This window comes from Drosophila elegans, unplaced genomic scaffold (genome assembly GCF_018152505.1).
Source record: "Drosophila elegans isolate 14027-0461.03 unplaced genomic scaffold, ASM1815250v1 contig_520, whole genome shotgun sequence".
NCBI lineage: Eukaryota > Metazoa > Arthropoda > Insecta > Diptera > Drosophilidae > Drosophila > Drosophila elegans.
The window spans coordinates 421,097-441,740 of NW_024545903.1; the positions used below are offsets into that span (position 1 = coordinate 421,097).

Consider the following 20,644-nt stretch of genomic DNA (forward strand, 5'->3'; position numbering starts at 1 on the left):
CAGTGCCTGGCCAACCATAGAGGAATTCTCCGCCCGCCTCGAATCTCCCGGATTCTCACATCTCTCAGCTGCAGCAGCATCGACAACAGCCTTTCGGTCAAGTTTATTGTGTTAGCATTAAACAAGACCGAAAGCGGGAAGGAGCGGGATCTGCATCACTTATCCGGGCAACGAGCCGTGCATGCTGAAGCCATACCCAGTGCACTGAAAAAAAAGGTAAAAAAATCTTTTATTTTTATAACAAATTCATCAAAAATAGGTGGGCCAGTTAAAAATTATAAATTTGATTTTTGTTTTATTGTTTTAAAGAACGTCTATGGCGAATTCCTGTTATTTCAAAACTTATGGGTAAAGTATTTATGTTTTCGAAACTATTATATTTATTTTCAATCAAATTCTATTTTATACCAAACATTTCTTTTAACAATTTTTGTATGAAACACCCATTCATTCGCCAATAACTCCTTTAAAACAAATCTTAAAACAGTCCGTAAAGAAAAATTTTAAAAAAATTGCTATGAAATAGTGCAATTAGGGATTTTATTTAGATGACAATTTCTTTTATTTTTTTATGTTTTACCAAAAAGTTTAAGTTTTTGTTTCATTTTTATCTCGAGCCTTGTCTAAATTTATTTTAAATCTTGTTGATATTTTCACGAGCATTTTGATTAAAATAATACAACAAAATTTATTTTTTGAAAACAGTAAACTATGTACTATTGTCATGTTATCATAAAAATGAAAACACTTCAAGTTTAAAATTGATTATATTTTAGTAAAATATTTCCGTGCACAATATGTGTGAACCCTTTTTAAATCAAGAACGATATTGTTAGAGTCTCTTTATAAAAATTAAAATTTTTAAGTAAATGTGAATGTTTAATGTAAATGTAAATTTTAAGTAAATTGCGTTTTTTTGGTTATTTTTTTTTTAAATTTATGAATGACAAATTAATAATGTTTTCACTTTCACACATTTCTCTGAATGCATCTCAGAGTTCAGAGACAGCAGTGGACAGTGGAGGCCTATTGTTTGGGCAGTCTTGGCCATGTTCGTTAAGTGGGTGCAGCAGGCGAAGGACTCGCAGGACTCGTAGCACAGTAATTACAAGCAGACGCAGACCCTATCACCCCATCTTCTATTCTCTAACAGGATCTGTCTGTGGCAAGGACATGGTTAGTCCTGTCCGACGGAGGAGTAAATAAAACTGTGCAGACAATTAAGTTTGTTTTGCCTGGGCATATTCTTTTCACTCATCCCAACTCGCACGTTACGTTTATGGCCAAGTCGAGCAGGTAATGGCTCTCGGTTTTTCGTCCTGGTTCCGGCCAAGATATTGCACTAATTGTTGTTGCCGGAATTGCAGAAATTGGCTTTCTGTCGGGCGGAGAAGCAAACTTAATTTGGAGCCGAACTCGATTTTCGGTTTGTGGACTGTTGATTAAAATTCAGTTTGGAACTTAATTTAGATGAAATCATTTGTTGGTCCAAATCTTTTTTAACCCAGCAGTGGGGTTATCAAATTTACTTAAATACTCTCATTTTGGTCGAAATTATTTCGATTAAGCTCTTAATCTAATCACAAAGAGAAGAAAACTTAACTTTTAGTTTTGTTCGTATCATATAATTATTAAACATTTATAAAGTAGGATAATAAATCAACGCAGAGTAAAAGCCATGCTCAATTTAATTATTTTTATATAAGGCTATTGTGACAAATTATTTAAAAACGAAATGATTTATGTATAGTTTTTATTAAAATGTAATATATATTGTAAATAGGCATGTCTTACCTTAAATAAAATTCGAAATCACGAATTTTAGTCCAAATATATCTTAATTTGCTTAATTTTGTTTAAATAATGGTATTCTCTTTCTTTCTCCACTTTATTCGCAAAATTGGTTAACAAATTGCTTGTCACCTGTCCGATGGCTTTATTCGCCTTTTTGTCAACTTAGTCGTCAGTTTGGTGATTGTCCTTGATGACCTGCTCAACACGATTCAGCTTCTTCCCAACGAATTTTCCTCCTCCGAATTTTTCCATTCATTCCCGGCCATTTTGTCTGTCAGTCGCTTATTTACATTCAATTGGCAACGTTCGATGGAAGGACGTGCGCGTTGGCGTGCTGCCACTATCTCCCCATTTTCTATTTTATTGTTTTTGTTTTTTTTTATTTCTTTTTTCGATTTAATGAAATGATAACGTGGGAGAAGTATCAGCAATGCAGTTAGGAAAAGCAACGCAATTATTACGTTCGCCGAGATTTGACAGATTTACACTTGAAGGATTTAACCTTATCAAGTCTTAAAACTTTTTAAAAATGTTTTAAATTTTAAGTGGCTTTAAGAAGAATCTTAAAATACAAATTAGTAATGATAATCTTTAGATAAACAATAGGTACAATTTGTTCAACGATTTTTTTTGTTTAAGTTGTGTATATTGACGAGCTGACGGCCATTGTAATCGACTGTATTTTTTTAGACAATTTGTTTAAATGTTATTATTTGTCCATGTGAATGTTAAATTGAAATTAAATAAATATCGGAAGACAGATATTTCAACAATTTTAATTATTTACACTAAAATAGAATTCTCTTTTATTCAAGTCAGACAAAGAAGCCCCAAAGTATTATTTTTTTGTAATAGCAAATATTTCTTTATATGTTCTTTTACGTTCCCAATTTTAAAATGTGAATTCTTAACATTCCGTTGGTGCAGTGCAGTTGATTTCCTCCAGCTCTGACAACCAATTTCGCACTTTGAACTGATATCCTGCCCCGTGGCGCATTTTACTTCCTGTGCCACACATTTCTTATCATTCTGGTAGTTGATTGTTTCCTCTTTTCGTTATGTTTTACTTCTCAATGTCATCTTGTTTGGCGCCTTTGTGTTTGTGCTTATTTCGCTTCGCATTTTTCTTGCCGCTTTCGCTTTCATTTTGTCTTAATTACCAATTTAAATGCAAACTTTAGACTGATGAAGATGAATGTGACACCAGCGAACAAAAGGATCGGCACCAAACGTGTCCTGTCTTATTTTCAATTGTCCCATTGTTGGCCCAACGAACTTTTCAAGTGCCTTTTTCAAGGTCCTTGCGCAAATTGCTTGAAAAGTATTGGTCAGTGATACTTGGGCGACTCGTTCCTTGAATTAATTATGTCCCTTTTGGTTATTTAAAATAGATGGAAGTTCTTAACAGGCATTCTTTTAATTTCAATTTCCTGGTAATGAATTTAATTTAATATAGCTAAAATAACCATTTAATAAATCAAAATATTAAAATTTTGTTATTTAAAATAATAAAAAAAAGGAACATATCTATAACTGTATAAAATTTCAAGAAAAATATATACATTTTAACAACATTTTACGTCAATTGCAATATTTAATTAAGTAAAAGTAAGAGCACTTCGATCGCTGTCACTGTCCTAGGGAAAATTGATTTAAATTGCTGCAAAAAGTTATTTTCAATTTTCAACCAATTACTAGTAGCCATCAATCAATCACGATTTTTGCCCGAAGTCAGCACTTACAATGCACTACATAAACAACGGCTGACACACATAAATAACCCCATTACAAACCTAATTACAATCAATAACAATTTTATTGCTCGACCAACGACAAAAGCAAAAATGTCAGAACTGAAATTGTGGCAGCGATATCGATCTTACTTGTTGACATGGGGCAATTACAAACCAACAAAATGCAGTGCACTGCAGGCTGCTGCCAAGAAAATGTATAGAAGGCTAGATAATTGAATGAAAAAGGGGGGTTACACCCACGCAAAGCAAACACCACCAGCAAACTGGTTGACAAACTAACTGCAGAGACTGTAAACGCCCACTGTCAAGTAAGTTGTACTATTAAAATAAAGAAAAACACATAGAGAGACGCCTCTACAGGAGCATTTCCTTTTCTTGACCTAGCCAAAGTGTTACCTGATCTTAAAGTGGCTTGTCAAGTGGCTGGGTGTTGCCCACACTTTGCTCTGTAATTAATTATTTGATAAAAGTACAAGCATTAAGTCAATTAAAACTAAATTTATGCCAAACGTTATCTGATGCTGACAAAAGGCGTGATTTATGAATACTACATATATGCAAGCACGAGTATGTTTGTTTATACCGCCGTAAAGTTTTTCATTCCATTACTTTTCCCATTTTGTTTGGCTGAGCTTCGAAACGAACTTAGTTTCTTTTTTGTAGATTTCATGGAAACTTTAAAGAAAATAAACAACAAAAAAGTCCATTAATAAATATTATACCCTTGTTTTAAATTTCTTAAATTTAAAGTGTTTTTTCTATGCTGTCTCCTAATTTTCTATATTTATAGGTCCCTTGCTTTTAGAAAATAAATACACTTGCCTCTTCTCAAATGATTAAAAGCGTCTTTGAGTTTAGATACATTTTACAGATATAGAAATCTACTTTTCTTTAACATAGAAATAGTTTTCTATTGTTTATTTTTATAATGAAGAAAAATGCCTGCATAAAACTTTTCCATGGGAACAATCGGAATATTAAAATAAATATAAATTTAAAAAAATGTAACTTTTATATTTTTGAATTTTTTTTTAAATTTTTTTGGACATTGTAATTTGTAATTTGATAGTTCAGATTTACGCTTTTAATTTTATTCAAATCGAAAAACTATATCATATAGCTGCCATAGGAACGATCGAATAATTGAGCTGAAAATCATCAAAGCTTCAATATTTTCAAACTTATATGTATATAATCGAAATTTTAATGTTTTCAAGAATATTAAATTATTCCAATAGCTGCAAGGGTATATAAGCTTCGGCTTGCCGAAGTTTGCTTCTTATCTTGTTAATTATTATTTTAAATCATAAAAAGTTAATCGGTTTTATTTTTTTGTAAAGACAATAGCAAAAATGCTGCAAACTTGCCATTCAATGAATTTTAAAATCGACACTATTTTAATAATTTAATTTTCAGTCCAAAATAATGTGTTGAGTAGGCCTGAATTATTTATAAGACAAAGTCATGAATGTATGTAAATTCACCAATTACTACTGTATAATGTGTTAATATATAAATGTTGTATTGTAACAATGTTTACTGAAAATTTAAAGTCAATTAAAGCAAAACGTTTAAGAAATGTTGAAGTTTCTGTTGCACCCAAACCAATAATTTCGGCTAATTGGCAAGGCTCTTATTAAAACTTTCTTTTATGTTATTTCATCATTAAATTTATTGAAATTGAATTCATTCTTTATTATTGCTTCCAACTACAATGCAAGCATTTAATTCGCATTCTTGAATAAATCATTTATGCATTTTCACAAAAAAGAAGAAAAAAAAACACCGAGCAATCAATCAAAACGGCGAGGCAACAGCCAGGATCCGCCAATTTAAACGCTCATTAAAGGAGAGCGAAGGAAGAAATATCGTGGGTGGGGCTTGGAAAATGTCCAAAATGGGAACTGCGACAAGCGCACAATTTGCTAATGTTGACGCCATTATTGTATAATTTTCGTTAAGTGGGCGGGGCAGTCGGCGGCGGTCGGTCATTTGTATACCAAACCGCAAATGTCGACGCTGTGGTTTTTCTAGCCGTTTTCCATGATTTTTTTCACCAGCCATTTGCTTTCTTTTTTGACAGTTTCCGCGTCATTTTTCTGTGGCATTTTACACAGAGAAAAATTTGTTAACGACCTTTTTTTTAATATTCTCTTAAATTTACTTAAAAAATTCTTTAAAATAATCTTAATTATATTAAATAACTTTCGACAAAATGCCCTCCAAGATAAAACAAATATTTAACTTGCTAATGGAAAAATGTGGTTTAATTTTAATTTAATTTAGCAGCAACATAGTTTAAAATTATTTAAATAAATCATCAAAAAATCATATTAATTTAAACTTACTTGTTAAATAAAAAACAAATCCGTATAATTCGCATAATGAGTGGTTTTCTCTCTGTGCACATTCAGGAGGGTTGTCCTTTTGGAGGTGCAAGCCCAGACTTCGTCATTATATTGGCATTATGTGTGTGTGGGGGGAAGAGGGAACGGATGGGAGCTACCAAGTTTTGGTTGCTCACAAACATTCGTAAATGTCATTAACAGTTGTAACGGCTTCGGGGCACGCCCACCGCCCACACCCAGAACTTTATGCGGAACGTCCGGCCAACTGAAAAGGCGGTAGTGCGGGTATTTTTACACAAAATTACTTCTTTTATTCGCTGACTGACATCCATCATCATCATCAGCCGCAGTTTTCTGCAAGCGCCATGATTTATGCCCCCATCATATTTTGTATTTTGATTCAACTTGAAATCAACTTGGGGGTGTGCTTGACCTTAAAGTCCAGTTCTAAGTGAAAATCGATTTTAGGAGCTTATCCAGATTCAAATGACTTGGTTAAATAAGTGTGAGCTATAATGAATTCAGTCAACTGAATTTGTATAACATTTACATTAATTAAGTTTTTGTTTCTCTAATAAATCAAACAAAAACCGTCTTAACGGGCTAAAAATGTCGTGACGACCGCACTTTTAACATAAAAAAATGTTTGATCAGATTTTGTGACGAAAAATAAACATTCGACTTAAAAAATTCACTTTTATAATGATTGGGACCATTTAACAAAACCGAGTCCAAGAGATTAAATTAAAAAAAAATTTTATATGCAACCAATTAATTTTTGTTATTGGCTCTCATCGTTACCACATGTACTGCAGTCCAGTCCATAGTCATATTTAATTAAATTTAACCTATCATGAGAAAAAATCATGTAAAAAAATATAACCGGCATATTTAATTTTAAATTGAATATTTAAGTTTTAGAAACCCGCAAGAAATGTCCCGAATATTAACTCAAATAGTTGTGCGTTTCTTTATAGCATAGAAACTAAGGATTTTTTATTTCATATTTTCGTGTAAAAAGTACTTACTATATGCATATCATATAGATTATAAAGTAATGAATATTTAAGGTGTCTAGATCTTAAGCGTTTAAATTCGTACAGCTAGATGTGTGTGGAGTCTTTTAAACTAAGCTTATGTGTGTGAAGATTTGTTGTGTTTAAATGTTCGTCAGCGAGAGTAAAATCAAATTTTGTACTAAAATCAATGGGGGCGGGGCGGAGGCATATTTTATGATTTAGAACAGTATGGATACGTATTTATATATACAAATTCGAAACATAAAATAAAAACAAACTGAAATCGAAATTAAAATAAAAATAAAAATAATGGCCACAAAATAAAATAAAAAGTCAACTATTGCGCCACACCTTAGTCCTTAGTAAATCCTGGGCAGGATGTAGCTGCGCACCTGGGTGCTGTAGCGATGCCATGAGGAGTGATAGCGCGCCTGATTCCTGGCGTTCGCCCGAGTGGCGCGATGTAGCAGCAGCACGACGATCAAACTGAGACCCAAAACAGGAGGCCAGGCCGGACGCAGAGCCATTGGAGCAGCCAGGGCCAGCAGGGCCAGGATGTCACCCAGGTAATTCGGCTGTCTGACCCATCCCCACATTCCGCTTAGCAGCAGACGGCTTCCCTGATACGTGTGAATCGTCTCGATGTTGGCGAAGATCGGACTCTGCGCGTTCACCCGATATTTGTACTTGTAGGCGCAGCTGAAACGCTTCACAAGCAATCCCAGCGATAGCAGAGCAGCCACTCCCAGCGGAGCATACCAGCAGGTGATGGGTACACGCTGTTCGTAGAAATACTTGGTAACCGCCGTCAGCAGATAGGGCGTGGCTGCGTAGCGCAGCAGCAACAAGCAACCGTATCCTTCGTGTTGCAACTCAAAGGACGAGCTCAAATGGTGTTCGAATACGATCGCGTCCAGTACGTAGAAGAGCAAACAGCTGGCCGAGAGCAGGGTGCCCGCATCATAGTTCACATTACTCCAGTAGTATTTGGCCACGTAAAGATATCCCTCCTGTTCCAGCTGCGGCTTCTGGGGCCACACGATCGTCTGGTAGATATAACAGGCGGCATAGAGCAAAGTGCTCACCAGGGAGAGACGATACTGGAACTGCTTCCAATCCACGCGTCCCAGCCACTTGGGATTCAGCTGTCTGCCCAGTGCGAAATCGACAACAAAACTGCCACTCCTGCCATAATCATTCGTCAGAGTCTGACGGAGCACATTGTACTTGGCGGTGTCCACCAGCCAGTAACTCCAGGCGGCTGCCACAAAGGCGCCAACGAGTCCAAAAATGCAGAAACGTAGATAGTGTCGCAGAACGAAGGACACCACTGGATACTTTAGATATTCGGCTATTCCGCCAGCGATCAAAAGGGTAAGTGCAACTGCTGGACAGTTAAACTTGTAGGTCTCGCGGGTAAGATGAACCCTTCGACCTGGCAGCAGGGCCACTAGCAGAAACACCACAGCCTGATAGGCGGCAAACGCAGCAACCACTCGAGGCTGGAAGACCTGACGCGTTAAATAGTTCACATCCAACAGAATGCCCAGATTCAGGTGCTTAAACTGACAGGCATTCCGGGCCGTGCAGCTCCAGGTGAGATAGTAGACGGCGGTGGGCAGAAGGAGCAACAGCAGGAAGGCGCCCAGCCAGCCGCCAAATTCTTGGGGAGCCTTCAACTGGCGACAAGATGTTTCGGCTGCCGGTGTGCCCGATTTGTGCGTAACATTGAAGCTACGGAACTGGTCCTCCTCCAGATCGTCCTCCTCCTCCTCCTCCTCGATATCCTCCTCTCCCGTGGAATAGCTGCGCTTCGAGGACTTCTCGTCGTCATATACGGATCGGGATGCACTCCGGCTGTAGCGACTACCTTCCTCGGTGTTTGTCACTGGTGTGCCAGCCAAATTCGATATGGTTTTCGAGACCGATCGGCGAAGTCGCTCGGTGATGCGCTTGCGAATGGAGTCCGTGTCCACCTCGCTATCGCCCTCTGCACGGATCTCGATGCGCTCGGATGTTGTGGTGGTGCTGGTGGTAATGGTGCTGCTGAAGTTGTTGCCACTGTTCACAGAGCTTGTGTTGAAGAATTTATTTGGGGCACCGCTGGATGTGTTGGTGGTTAACGTCATGGGCAGACTGCTGGTCGACTGACGAACGGGAGACGGTATCTGTAAATTAAGGGGTTGGTTAGTTAGGCTTTGATCGGAATCGAAAATAAAAAACCCGAATAACTGGGGTTTATTAAAAAATATCTTGATATTGAAACTTGATCAATGCAAATTAAAAAGGTCGATAGACACATACTTTGTTTCATAAAAGCAAACTATGCAAAGTCCATTTAACTTTTCTTTTTTTTTTAATATTTAACTCAAAATTATGATAAAGATAAACATATATATAATATATAAGCATTGATATAAGTACTATCTTGTTTACTGTACACTTTAGGTAGTCAGCTGAACATAGACGTGAAAGTATAATTTGGAAATAAAAGCTTATCCTAGACTTCTTGATTGCATGGTTAACAACTACAATCAGCAGATATATTCGGGAAGTACAAGTCTATAATCTCCAACTGAAGTTCCCTCATGGTAGCTAATGTGGCCCCTCGAGCCCTTGAGCTGATAAGCAGTACGCCAACACAGGAAGAAAAATATGCTCGGTTTTTATATTTAGATAAAGTAGATAAAGTTTTCTTGGGAAAGAAAATATGTTTGTAATTACATATATTTGATTTTGTATATCATAATAGTTGACTATCAACATGTATACAAATAAAAATACTTTAATAGAATAGAATGTAATATGTGTGAATATTTTTTTTTTTGCAGTTCTAAATTAAGTTAAAATACTGTTTTATGCTACAAAAGGTTCTTCGAAGTATTAAAGATTCATAAAGGTTTACTTTATAATTATTTGACACCAATAAACGGCAATATTTGTCACTTAATACCACAGAGCTTTCATTGATGATATCGAAACTAAATCAAAAACTTATGTGTGTGAAAGAATCGAATTGATTTCTTTCTGTGCACGAGAACTGGTTGCGCGGTGGAACTTACCTCTGAAACCTCTCGAATGGGCGTGCGTGCCTTGATGGCGGCCTTGATGGGCAGCGAGGAACCGGCTGCTGGTCCCGATCCGGTCAGCGGACCCACCGATGACCTGGGTCGGCTGGACCGGCGGGTGCGGGGTCCGAGTTCCGGCGAGGGCGGTGCGGCGACCTTGGTGCGCGATGGGGAGGCACGTGTCCGGGTGGCGGGGCCGGTGGCAGCGGCCGCCGAGATTGATCCCGCCCGCCGGGTCACCGGCAAAAGGCTGGGCTGCGTTGACTGCGGCAAAACTGGACCGCCGGACACTTCGTCCATTCGACGCGGGCGTCTCAGGCGTCGATCCATGATGTGTTTCGGGAAAAAAACGTGCTGCAAAACGAATATTACCGGTTATTATCTCTAGTTTCTGCTCCGCCGAGTGCTATATTTTATTTATAGTTTACAAAATACACACAATCTATTAATGTACTAAAGTAATTCTGTGGTTTTCTGCGTTTTTCTCTATGCCTATGTGTTTATTTGTGTTTGCGCGCCGAAAAGAAAAGCGACGTCGCTGCCGCAACTGTACATTCTGCAGGCAGCGACGCTGGCAGAACTAGCACTCCCTCTCTTTCTCTCACTTGTACTTTTCTTGCACTTTTAAAACTCTGATAAACTTGGTTTTAGCCACTTTTACCACTTTACAAGACGATTACTTACTGCTGCCTTAAGCTACTTATAGTTTTTTACTCTCTGGGGCCGATAAAAAGGCGTAAATTCAGCATATATCACTTTATAAAAAAGACGCGCGTCTGGTTGTCGGCGGCTGAGGAAATTTTGTTGTAAAATGAGCGCGGCCCTCTTGCGTTGGTATTTTTTAGTGTTGGATAACGCGCACTTAGTACCTAACAGCACGCGGCGTAAAGTTAACAGTCATGGCTGAGCGGCCCAAGTAACTAGATTTTCATGGTTCATATCAAAAAAAGTGCTGTTACATAAAAATATAATAAAATTTGCTTAGCACATATTAAGATATATACAAAATACTTTAAAGCTTACTTTCTCTGCCTTAAAAACATTTATATAAAAAAGTAGTTACCTCTTTAAATCTTAACACCTTGAGTGCTTAAAACTATGCAACTTATTAGCAAACCAATTTAAAAACTGTACACCTATACCATAAGATAATGGCAAAGCATCATTTTTCGGATCGGAAACAACCAATCTGAAAATATTTAATGTCTAGGAAGCTTGAATACTTGACCTGAACTCTGTTAATCTTAACAGTAACATATTAATTTTAAATAAATCACAAATTAGAAAATCAAAAAGAAATTGTACAGAAATAATTGTTTAATCCAATCAATATTAATAGTTGATCAATATTTCTCCACTGTTTATTATAATTTTGGCTCGGAAAGGGCTAGAATGCCATCGCTACCGAGTAGCAGAACAGTGCCTGTCACGTTTGGGATTTTTTAGCACTATTCTGGCCCGAAGCTCTTCACACACATAACAAAAGGCAAGAGAAAAATTGTAAATTATTACGGATTTCCCGGAAATTTTCCTGTCAGTCGAGAGCAATGTAAGTAGAAAGCATTTGAAAAACAACAACCGCACCACACACACAAACATACAAAGCGAATGAAAATGTTGCGCTGACAAAATTCTGGTTATTAATTTGTTATGAAAACGTCTCTCTCACGGCCGCCTCCTTGAAAAAATTGCAAATCAACGAAGAGACCAAAAAGTAGCGCTGCGGAATAGCCAATAAAATATAAATATATAGGATCAGATCTAAGGAATCCCCAGGACATCGCCATGGTGACCCCGCAATCGCCGACGCCCATGTTCAATGGATTGGACGACGATCTCTACAATGAGGCCAAGTTCGCCCACGAAATCAACGACAAGATGCGGGTTCCCAAGCGGATTAAGGCCACTGGCGAGTATTCCGACGAGGATCTGCTGCTGTCCAACCAGAACGGAATGATCAGCTCCTGGAACTACCACGACAAGATTGACATGAATGTGCCGGACCGAATTGTGGTCCTGGGCCACAATCAGCACCTGGAGACGCGCTCAGCGCCACGGGAAATCCAGCTGGAGAACTCCATTCTGCCCAAGAATCCCTCGGTGGGACTGGTGCGCGTCCAGACGCCACCGCGTGTCATCACCCTCACCGATCACCACTTTCCCTCGGCCTCCGAGGAGAGCTCGCCCATCCGGGCCAATGGCCACCATCTATATGGCCACGATCTCGATGACGACGCCGACGACGATGAGGGCCATTCGGCCACGCAGTACGTGCGCGCCAATGGAGCCGCCCGCATGGGATTCCACGCCAATGACACCCACTCCGTTGAGTCGGACTCTCAGGTGAGCAATAAATACGACGAACAACTTATCGGCAGGCAAGCTAATTCCACTTGGTATTATTTCCATTTATCGTAAATACATATAAAAGTAATGTTTTTAACTACTAATTTATAGTAGTACACATACATACATATTCTGACCACTGGTTTTATTATTTTTTATTACCAAAAAGCCTCGATTATTCATAGAAAATTTGGCGTTTAAATTTAATTAAATTCGAATTGCGCCTGGTAGGTGAGAAATTATGCAGCGGGATTACAGACAGACTCGCGAGTTACAATCACGGGTAGAAATTTAGAACCTCTTTTGAATAATATATGATTGTATACTTGTTTGAAAATTTTAAATCTGAAATAGTTATTTATTTATTTATTAATTTAAAGTATTTTTTTGTTTACCATATTAAAGTCTTTTTTCTCGTCATTATTATAAGCTAAAATTAGGATTTGAACTGTAAAATTGTAGACATTTTCACAGATTAAAATCTAATTTTACCTTACCGATATTACCATCCATTAAAATCATACAAACCGTACCAGATTCTTCCTTACTACATTTATTTTAAATCGGAAATATTTTTTAATAATAAATACATTTTATGTTATTAATTTAAAGTATTTTTTTGTTTACCATATTAAAGGATTTTTTCTCGTGTAAGCTAAATATAGGATTTGAACCTTAAAATTGTAGACATTTTCACTTCATTTTTATCTTACCGCGCAGAGGATATAAAACGGGAACTAGTATCTTAGTCCATTAAAATAATACAAACCGCAACAGATTCTTACATTCTATACTTATTACCAAAGCTATACCTACAAGTCATGACGAAATGCAATAACCGGGAGTGGTAATAGGTAGCGATCAGTCTTCGGTTGCCGCCCATTCAGTCGGCTAAGAGATTAACGAACTGCTGCTTTTATTGATGTGTAGTAATGCTCTGATAAGGATGACCTAATTTCAACAGGTTGTGGGTAAATCTCACTCTCAGTCTTGCTAATCGCTGGAGTAGGCATGTGGCTCCGGTCGATCCTCCCTTGCGGCCTGGTAATCGACCTCCTCCGAGTTTCTTAAACGCTTGGCAAACGGCCGACACTTCCAGATGTCCACCTCGGTGGCCAGGCATTTGCGGAAATCGAAATCGCAGAGGCCCAGACTGTAAGAACCCGCCACGGGCTCAAAGTAGTGGAGGCCTCTGCCAATCTTGATAACCACTCCCGAGCTGAGCACAATCTTGCGATCCTGCAGGCTGTCGTCCATTTGGAAGTTCATCTGGATGTTGCCACCGGCCAGGTCGTTCTTTATTTGCTGCAGCATTTGCAGCTGATTCGTGGGCGCCACCGCATCGGGTTGTGTGGTCAAGCGAATGTACTTTAGATAGCGACAGTTCTTGACCAGCACCTCAATGAAATTGATCAGATTCCTAAAGTGCGGTGGCTCCGTGAGATGAGGCTCGTTGAGATGGGCCTCCCGGACGCCATCGTCCAGATACGGGCCAAACAGCCGCTGGTAGCTCCTGCCCCTGGCACCCCGTTCAATGGTGATGTGGTCCAACATCCGGCTGGTGTGCAAGTGACCCTTCACCTGATCCCTCAGCTGTTTGGCCCGCGCCTCGTACATCCTCAAGTATTTCCCACACAGCTGGCGGCGACTCGGCTCCGCTTCGGCCATTTGGGACATCTTGGAGATGCTCTCCTCGTAGAGCAGGATCGCCTCCATGATGTGACCCGTCTGCTCGCACTTCAAGGCATTGATAATCGGCTCCAGCTTTGGCAGTTCGCCATCATTCACGTCGGCAAAGTTGGGGCTGGTTGTCATTGCTAGGACCCAACAAAATAATATTGACTATACATAAATTTTGATTTTGGGGGATTTTGTTTCAAGTCTAATTGTTCGACAGAAAACTGATCTAACAAAGATTTTTCAAGGAAAAGAAAATTGTTCTTTGTTTTACACCTGATTGATTGGCTATGCACAGTTCCTAAGCTTATAACCAAATAATTTGTTTGGTCTTAGCCTTTTTTTTTTACTAAACAGCTAACAATATTTTCGAAAAAGAAATACCGGAGGTATCAGGAAACCTTTGACCATCTATTTAGCCGTAAACATTTTCTAAAACTAAGATTAAATGCCATTTTATTGTTCTTGAAACCGACCTATAAAAAATAATATCAGATGTATTTTGTTGCATTGTTCAAAGTCGATACAGGTCTTTATTCTTTAAGCCATTTCAAAAAGCAATAATTTATTAATTTTACCAGGTTTTTTTATTTTACAAGTTTCTTTCTATAACAATCTACGAAAAATTTGGTTTTAGGGAAAGAAAATGCTCACCAAATTCTTACGCTTTTTAACCAACTGAACATTAGATATGTTCATTCCTCATTTTATAGCTTTATACTCAAAAAAGAATGTTTCTAGAAACTTAACTATTGTTGCATGAATTTTAAAAAATTGGGTATGAAAAATTTGTCAGTGAGATGACAAATTAACAATTAATACCACAAAAGTATCAAAATAAAACTTGTAATTTAAAATTAAGGCCTTTGACCGTAGTTATAGTTATTAATACTTACTTTCTGTTTTTTTTTTTGGGTGTAAATGTCAATCTGAATCTTACAAATATTAAGGGGAAGACTGTTTAAATGGGAAGATATTTGTTTACAAAATCCCCCATTTTCCCCATATTTCCTTACCAAACACTGAGATGGTATAACCGGAATAAACCTATCCTTTGCTGAGTCACTAATCCACAAACTCTTCTCGTCTTCCAGTTGACCACGGGCAGTGCCAGCAAGCGGTCGCAATTGAACCAGCAGCACAACAACCTGGATGCCTCGATGCTGGCGCTACGCGAGGGCACGCCCATGGGCGAACTGACGCCCCACGAGGAGATCCTGTATCTGAGGCGCCAGCTGGCCAAGCTAAATCGCCGGGTGCTGAACATCGAGATCAACAACGAGCAGCGCACGCAGCGCGAGAAGATCGTCTACTGTCTGGGCCTCGCCTACTTCGTCCTGAAGACAATATTCTGGCTGAATCGCAATTAGATGGACTAGTTTGGTTGGCTGATGGTTGGCGATCTTCGGTGGGTGCTAAGACAACCGCCTCCCTGTGGAAACCCTTTTGGAAGAGCTTCTTTCGTTTCTAGACCTATTTGTTTCTTTTGTGGAAAGGCTCTGAGAGAGACTTTGTTTTTTGTTTGCCATAACTTCGTAGTCTAAGCTCGATAATAAATAAGCGCAACACCGTTCTGTTTTGTACACCGTGGAAAACCAAAAACAAAGGCCCCCATACTTAATTTGTAAGATCTGGCACCATTTAAGGAGCGTGTATCTAAATTTAAGCTTTAATCTCTACATGTTTTTCTTACCTGAGCAACCCCCAACGCGAATATGAATCATCAAACCAATTGCATTGAAAAGATATTGTTTAAAGGGTTTGTTTCCGTTGTAGATCTGTTAGCATTCGATAATCCCAAAGTGAAGACAAGAACTCTAATGGTATTTGTATGCGATATCCCATACGATAAATAGTTAAATAAACATAATAGTACATTAAATCCCACAGAAATCATTGCATTGATTTTTGCATAACTAACGGAAACGAAAGAAATCATTTTAGTGTAGCATGAATTAACTATTGAATTCATATTTAAAAAATAAAACGTTTAAAGTACCAAAACCATCCAAGTCTTGTTATTCCTCTGGCAGCAAATAAAAGTAGCTCGATTTTCAACGCATTTAAAAAATGTATTTATTTTATTTGTTTGTTTTCTCATTAAATTATACGTATAGTTATCAATTAAAACTACCGATTAAATGCAATTACATCTGCTTCTGTCTGCTATACATCTTTAGCTAACAAGACGTTAAACATTATGTTTAATGCAAAATGACGAAAAGACCTGAGCGATATTTCGTTTGTTTCATTTGCGGTGTTTTGTTTGTTTTGTTTCTCGTGTATTTTGTATGTGAAGATTGTACTTCCCGTTCTCCAGCCCGATCATAACATTTACAGATCTGAATCGAATCGATTTCATCCAACTACCGAGAGAACAACTAGCCATTTTTGTATCTTTTTTTTTTATTTTTAATGGAATTATGTTATCGTTTACTTTACAAAATTTATATGCAAGATATATTTTCTCTTCAATTTCCCAAACGTAACGCTTTTTTCTGACGAAACGCCGCAGAAACGAAAAAAAAAATACCTTAACGAACATCCTTTCTTTTTCCGACTTCCTTTTCCTTTTCTGTTGGCTGTCCCTCTTTGTTTATGCGTATTATAAAAGAAACGACTATTATAAACTTAAATTCATATTTATAAATACAATTTTGCTTATTTTCGCGTATTTTTGTTCTTCTCTCGTGTGCAACATCAACAGATCTTGTTTGTTGGTGTAGTTAATAAAATGACCCGTTGGACTTTCTATGATATTGAGGGGGTTTGTGGATGTGGATGTTGATGCTGGATGTGGTGTTGCCACCAGTGTTTTTGTGTTCTTGTGTGTGACTTGGTGATGATGGATTATAGAGGGTGGATGATGAGCAGTCTACTCGCTCTCATCATCATCGTCCTCGTCGGACTCATCCTTCTTGCTCTTCTTGGACGCCTTTTTCACTGGTTTCGCGCGCTTTTTGGCTCCACCGTTGGCAGCACCACCGCCGCCGCCATTGGCCTCGAACTCCTTGACAGCCCGATCGTAGTCGTCCTTGGCCTTGGCAGCCTTGGCCTCCCACTCCTAAACAACATGGAAAAACCAGAAGGTAAGTAGAAGTTTTTGGATTTATGGATTGTCAGTTTTACTTACCGACTTGTCCTTCATTGCCCGCCATAATTCGCCACCGCGCTTGGCCACCTCGGTGACCTTGATGCCGGGATTCTCACGTTTGATCGACTCGCGGGCACTGTTGAGCCACAGCATGTAGGCGGAGAGTGGGCGTTTTGGTTTATCGGCCATTTTAGTTTGTTTTTGTTGATACTATTTAACAAGTGTTACAACTAGATATTTATTATTCGAGCTGCAAGTAAAAAATGAAGAAAATTATTAGGGTTTTAAGTAAAATATGTTTTTTAAGACCATTTTTAAATAGTCGGACCATAATAATTAAACTATATTAATTGTTGAATTTAGTTAACTAAGGGTTTGTGTGTATTTAGTGCTTTTGATTTTAACTTTGCACTTTATTAAAACTATTTCAGCATATCTAAAACCTGGGAGGAGTACTTCACTTCGTCAAATATAATTACTTGCAAAAAAGACATTTTTCAACGAAAGCCTAAACTTCTTTCAAACAATTTATTAGGTTGTTTTTTCTTTAAATATAGATTTATTAACTAATAACCTATAACTGCTCTGTAGTACTGTACTCCTCAGCCAAAACTTTAATTCAAAATGTTATGGGCAGCACATTTTCTTTTTAGCAGCGCGCCATGTTCCTGTACCAAAGCAAGGCAAACGCAACAGCAGCGGCAGTAGACCGGGATGGCAAGCCACCACCGAGCAAAGCAATGGCGGCACAACAGAGATGGATATACTACTACTGCTGCTCAAGCACTCTGTTAAAGCAAAAAACCGAAAAAATGCGCGCGCGCGCGCTCTTTCTCTCGCGCCTCTTGCTTCTTCTATCTGCATGAACGCGCGCCACTTAATAATTAATATGAAATTAATTGGCGTTCTATGAAGAAATATGTATGAACCTTGTACCTGCAACTATTTAGCGGGCCTATAGGGCCTGCTACTTGGCTAACAGAGGCACTAATGTCGAGGGCGAGTTTGAAACACAGCGAAATGGCAACACACTTTTTCTGTATGCGATGACTTGACTGCCTTATATTGGTACAGACTGCGGCGCGCTCTCAAAAGGCAGGAAAAAACGTGAAAAATGCTAGGCAAAAGGCATTTACGGGTATAGGTTTTAAATAAAACACTTATTTTGTTGTTTAAATACAAATATTTTTAGAGTTTCGGTTACATTAGGTTTGTAACGTGTTTAACCCGAATTGACCATCTCATGTCTCTCTTTAAACTTGCTCTCTTTAAGTCAACTTCAAAACGAACTATTTGCTGCAATAAGCAGCCAGTGTATCACTTTATATGTCTTGTATTAATTCACAAATATGTTTTTTAACCAGTTTTTATTTTTGCCCTGCGTTCACCAACCTTTGTCGTTTAATTTTCAAAGAAGAGTGAACGAGGCAGCGTCGACTGCCAAAAAAGAAGGCGCCGCTCTCCACGTACTTTGCTGCCTCTGCCGCAGTCGTCGTCGGCAGAGGTGCGCAAAAATGAAGGCGGCAGATGTTTGCGAGAGCGGGAGAGAGTTGCGTGGCTTTGCGGTTATCTTTGTTTTCGAGTTTTTAGTTTATGTCCCTATTTCAAACCTTTATTAAATGCAGGTTTTAGTAATACCAACATTTTCTAATACCTAACGAAGAAAACAAACAAATTAAATTTTACAAAAATATCTTAAAGCAAGCTGTACTCCCGCTACCAGAGAGCGAGAGAGCACAATCGTCACACTCTCTCTCTCTCGCCGAACCGGCGAATTAAAAGAGAAACGCTAAATGTCGGGTAAAAACAAATGCACAAAAACGCATATCTTATAGGAAATAGTTAGGCAAAGAAATGCGCGCGATTTTTTGGTGTTTAGTAAGTAATTTCAGTAAACTGCGAGTTTTGGGGAAAAAAAATTTTAAATTGCAAAGGCGGCGGCCATTTTGAGGCGAGGCAAACCAGCGAGCGAAGAAAAGTCAAAGCCAAAATGGCAACGCTTTCTCTGCTCTTCGGTTTTGCTGTGGGGTACAGACACGCTGCTGCTTGATTTTTCACTGCTAAAATTCACGCAATTTACTGCGTTTCGAGTAGACTTCACTCTTCACACAACTGTTCACTGAATAAGTATTTTTATTTATTTAATTCTTTATAACATTTTGCACAATGTGTTAAAAACAGAAACTTGGAGTGGAACCAACCTTGCTCGTATGTTGCTCGAAAAGAACTGTACGGAACAACGCGTTTGTCGGCAGAACGAAAACGAGTAGGTAGCAGCAAACGCCGACAGGCGACGACGTCGGCAGCGCTGCTTTGGTGTGGAGAGCCTTTCTCCCGCTCTCGCTCTCCTTCTCTCTCTTTTTGCGATGGCGAGCAAAACGGAAAACGATAAATGGCATGTAAAAACAAATAAAACGCTAAGCAGGGAAAATGCGTTTGGTACGATAATAGACCAACTAGATGAAAAAGCAAATTGTAGGCGAAATTTTCTTTGATTTCTGTGAGACTGCAACAATTTTGCAGTATCCAATTTTCTTCTAGCTACGCATACTAGCAAGGAAACCAAAGAGAAACTCTCTCAATGAAACAGCAAGGGTACACATACCACAAAAAGAACGAGGGTCGCTTTTTAAAAATGGCGCCAAAATTTATATGCAGCAAACGCCATATAAATTTGCGAGAACAACAAAACATGATCTTTAATTAAGATAACGTTACCACATAAGTTTTAAAAAAAATAAATTTTTTTTTACTTACCCTTGAACTGAGATTGTTGTAACTTGAATAATTCTTACTTATTTTTTGCTCTAGATTTCAGATCTTAACTTAATTAAGATAACGTTACCACATAAGGTTTGAAAAAAATTTTTTTTAAATATTTTTTTAGTTAGATTTTAGATTGCTTGCAACATAAATAATTCACACTTTTTGTTATTAAATGTTCTACTTCTGTTCAGTTATAGTAGGAGAAACTCTCTCTTTTGCTTGACGAACTTTTCACCTGTGCTATGATATCCATACAAATGTTTAAAATGAACGAAGGGCAAAAGTAGTATTGTTTGCCTTAGCAAATAATTTTAGTATTAAGTATTAATTTTAACTATACTTTCCTACAGAAAGTAATTAGATCTTAATAAAACAGCCAAATGGCCATCCACTGAATTGAAAAACTTCTAACCCTTTTAAACATATTTATTATACATAGCATACATTTTTAACTGACTATAAAATAAATAAATAAATATTTAAATCAATGTCCCACAAATGTACATACCATATGTATGTTTGTATGTATTGTTATTAGTTTTGTGATACATGCAATTCGTTTTTCAATTTATAAATAGTATTTACATACATATGTTCGTAAAGAAAATCCCAATAGGTAAAACACCTCATAACCGTTACATTTTGGACAGATTTTGGCGGCAGATGCTGCCAGGCAATTTCCCACAATCAAATCGTAAATGCCCAAAACGGGAACAGAGGGCATGATCCTAGATTGTCGCTGCAGTTTTTCCTCCAGGAGGCACAAGGGATAACGATG

General features: G+C 38.1%; 4 protein-coding genes across 7 annotated transcripts; 1 reads left to right on the forward strand and 3 right to left on the reverse strand.

The window, feature by feature from the left end:
* Window positions 1-6,858: 6,858 nt before the first annotated feature.
* LOC108142027 (lamin-B receptor) lies at window positions 6,859-10,795 on the reverse strand. 2 transcript variants are annotated; one of them, XM_017265702.2, is made up of 3 exons: window positions 10,668-10,795; window positions 9,978-10,337; window positions 6,859-9,083 (listed from the first exon to the last, which is right to left on the reverse strand). In XM_017265702.2, the coding sequence occupies exons 2-3, from the start codon at window positions 10,311-10,313 to the stop codon at window positions 7,275-7,277; spliced, it is 2,145 nt and encodes a 714-aa protein (XP_017121191.1). In that variant the 5' UTR covers window positions 10,314-10,337; window positions 10,668-10,795; the 3' UTR covers window positions 6,859-7,274. The 2 variants fall into 2 exon arrangements, with proteins under 2 accessions (XP_017121191.1, XP_017121192.1); XM_017265703.2 differs by lacking the exon at window positions 10,668-10,795 and adding an exon at window positions 10,423-10,514.
* Window positions 10,796-11,414: 619 nt separating this feature from the next.
* Window positions 11,415-16,010, forward strand: LOC108141910 (transport and Golgi organization protein 11). Of its 3 annotated transcripts, XM_017265528.2 has the most exons (3): window positions 11,415-11,532; window positions 11,688-12,326; window positions 15,101-16,010. In XM_017265528.2, the coding sequence occupies exons 2-3, from the start codon at window positions 11,769-11,771 to the stop codon at window positions 15,374-15,376; spliced, it is 834 nt and encodes a 277-aa protein (XP_017121017.1). In that variant the 5' UTR covers window positions 11,415-11,532; window positions 11,688-11,768; the 3' UTR covers window positions 15,377-16,010. The 3 variants fall into 3 exon arrangements, with proteins under 3 accessions (XP_017121017.1, XP_017121018.1, XP_017121019.1); XM_017265529.2 differs by lacking the exon at window positions 11,415-11,532 and having other exon boundaries at window positions 11,549-12,326; XM_017265530.2 differs by lacking the exons at window positions 11,415-11,532; window positions 11,688-12,326 and adding an exon at window positions 14,922-15,036.
* Window positions 13,323-14,201, reverse strand: LOC108141911 (MIT domain-containing protein 1). The gene has a single exon (XM_017265531.2). It carries the CDS (start codon window positions 14,142-14,144, stop codon window positions 13,323-13,325), a length of 822 nt encoding a protein of 273 aa, XP_017121020.1. The 5' UTR covers window positions 14,145-14,201.
* Window positions 16,011-16,057: 47 nt separating the features above from the next.
* On the reverse strand, window positions 16,058-19,357 carry LOC108141912 (high mobility group protein D). The gene is made up of 3 exons (XM_017265532.2): window positions 19,302-19,357; window positions 17,140-17,350; window positions 16,058-17,070 (listed from the first exon to the last, which is right to left on the reverse strand). The coding sequence occupies exons 2-3, from the start codon at window positions 17,287-17,289 to the stop codon at window positions 16,882-16,884; spliced, it is 339 nt and encodes a 112-aa protein (XP_017121021.1). The 5' UTR covers window positions 17,290-17,350; window positions 19,302-19,357; the 3' UTR covers window positions 16,058-16,881.
* Between the last annotated feature and the right edge of the window lie 1,287 nt (window positions 19,358-20,644).

What these genes read in the sequence shown, in the direction of transcription:
- LOC108141911 (XM_017265531.2), bottom strand. Translation starts at nt 14,144, where the DNA reads ATGACAACCAGCCCCAACTTTGCCGACGTGAATGATGGCGAACTGCCA.
- LOC108142027 (XM_017265702.2), bottom strand. Translation starts at nt 10,313, where the DNA reads ATGGATCGACGCCTGAGACGCCCGCGTCGAATGGACGAAGTGTCCGGC. An exon ending in CCATTCGAGAGGTTTCAGAG is followed by an intron (nt 9,084 to 9,977) that starts GTAAGTTCCACC and finishes CTTAATTTACAG; the next exon opens with ATACCGTCTCCCGTTCGTCA.
- LOC108141910 (XM_017265528.2), top strand. Translation starts at nt 11,769, where the DNA reads ATGGTGACCCCGCAATCGCCGACGCCCATGTTCAATGGATTGGACGAC. An exon ending in CCGTTGAGTCGGACTCTCAG is followed by an intron (nt 12,327 to 15,100) that starts GTGAGCAATAAA and finishes CTCGTCTTCCAG; the next exon opens with TTGACCACGGGCAGTGCCAG.
- LOC108141912 (XM_017265532.2), bottom strand. Translation starts at nt 17,289, where the DNA reads ATGGCCGATAAACCAAAACGCCCACTCTCCGCCTACATGCTGTGGCTC. An exon ending in GGGCAATGAAGGACAAGTCG is followed by an intron (nt 17,071 to 17,139) that starts GTAAGTAAAACT and finishes CATGTTGTTTAG; the next exon opens with GAGTGGGAGGCCAAGGCTGC.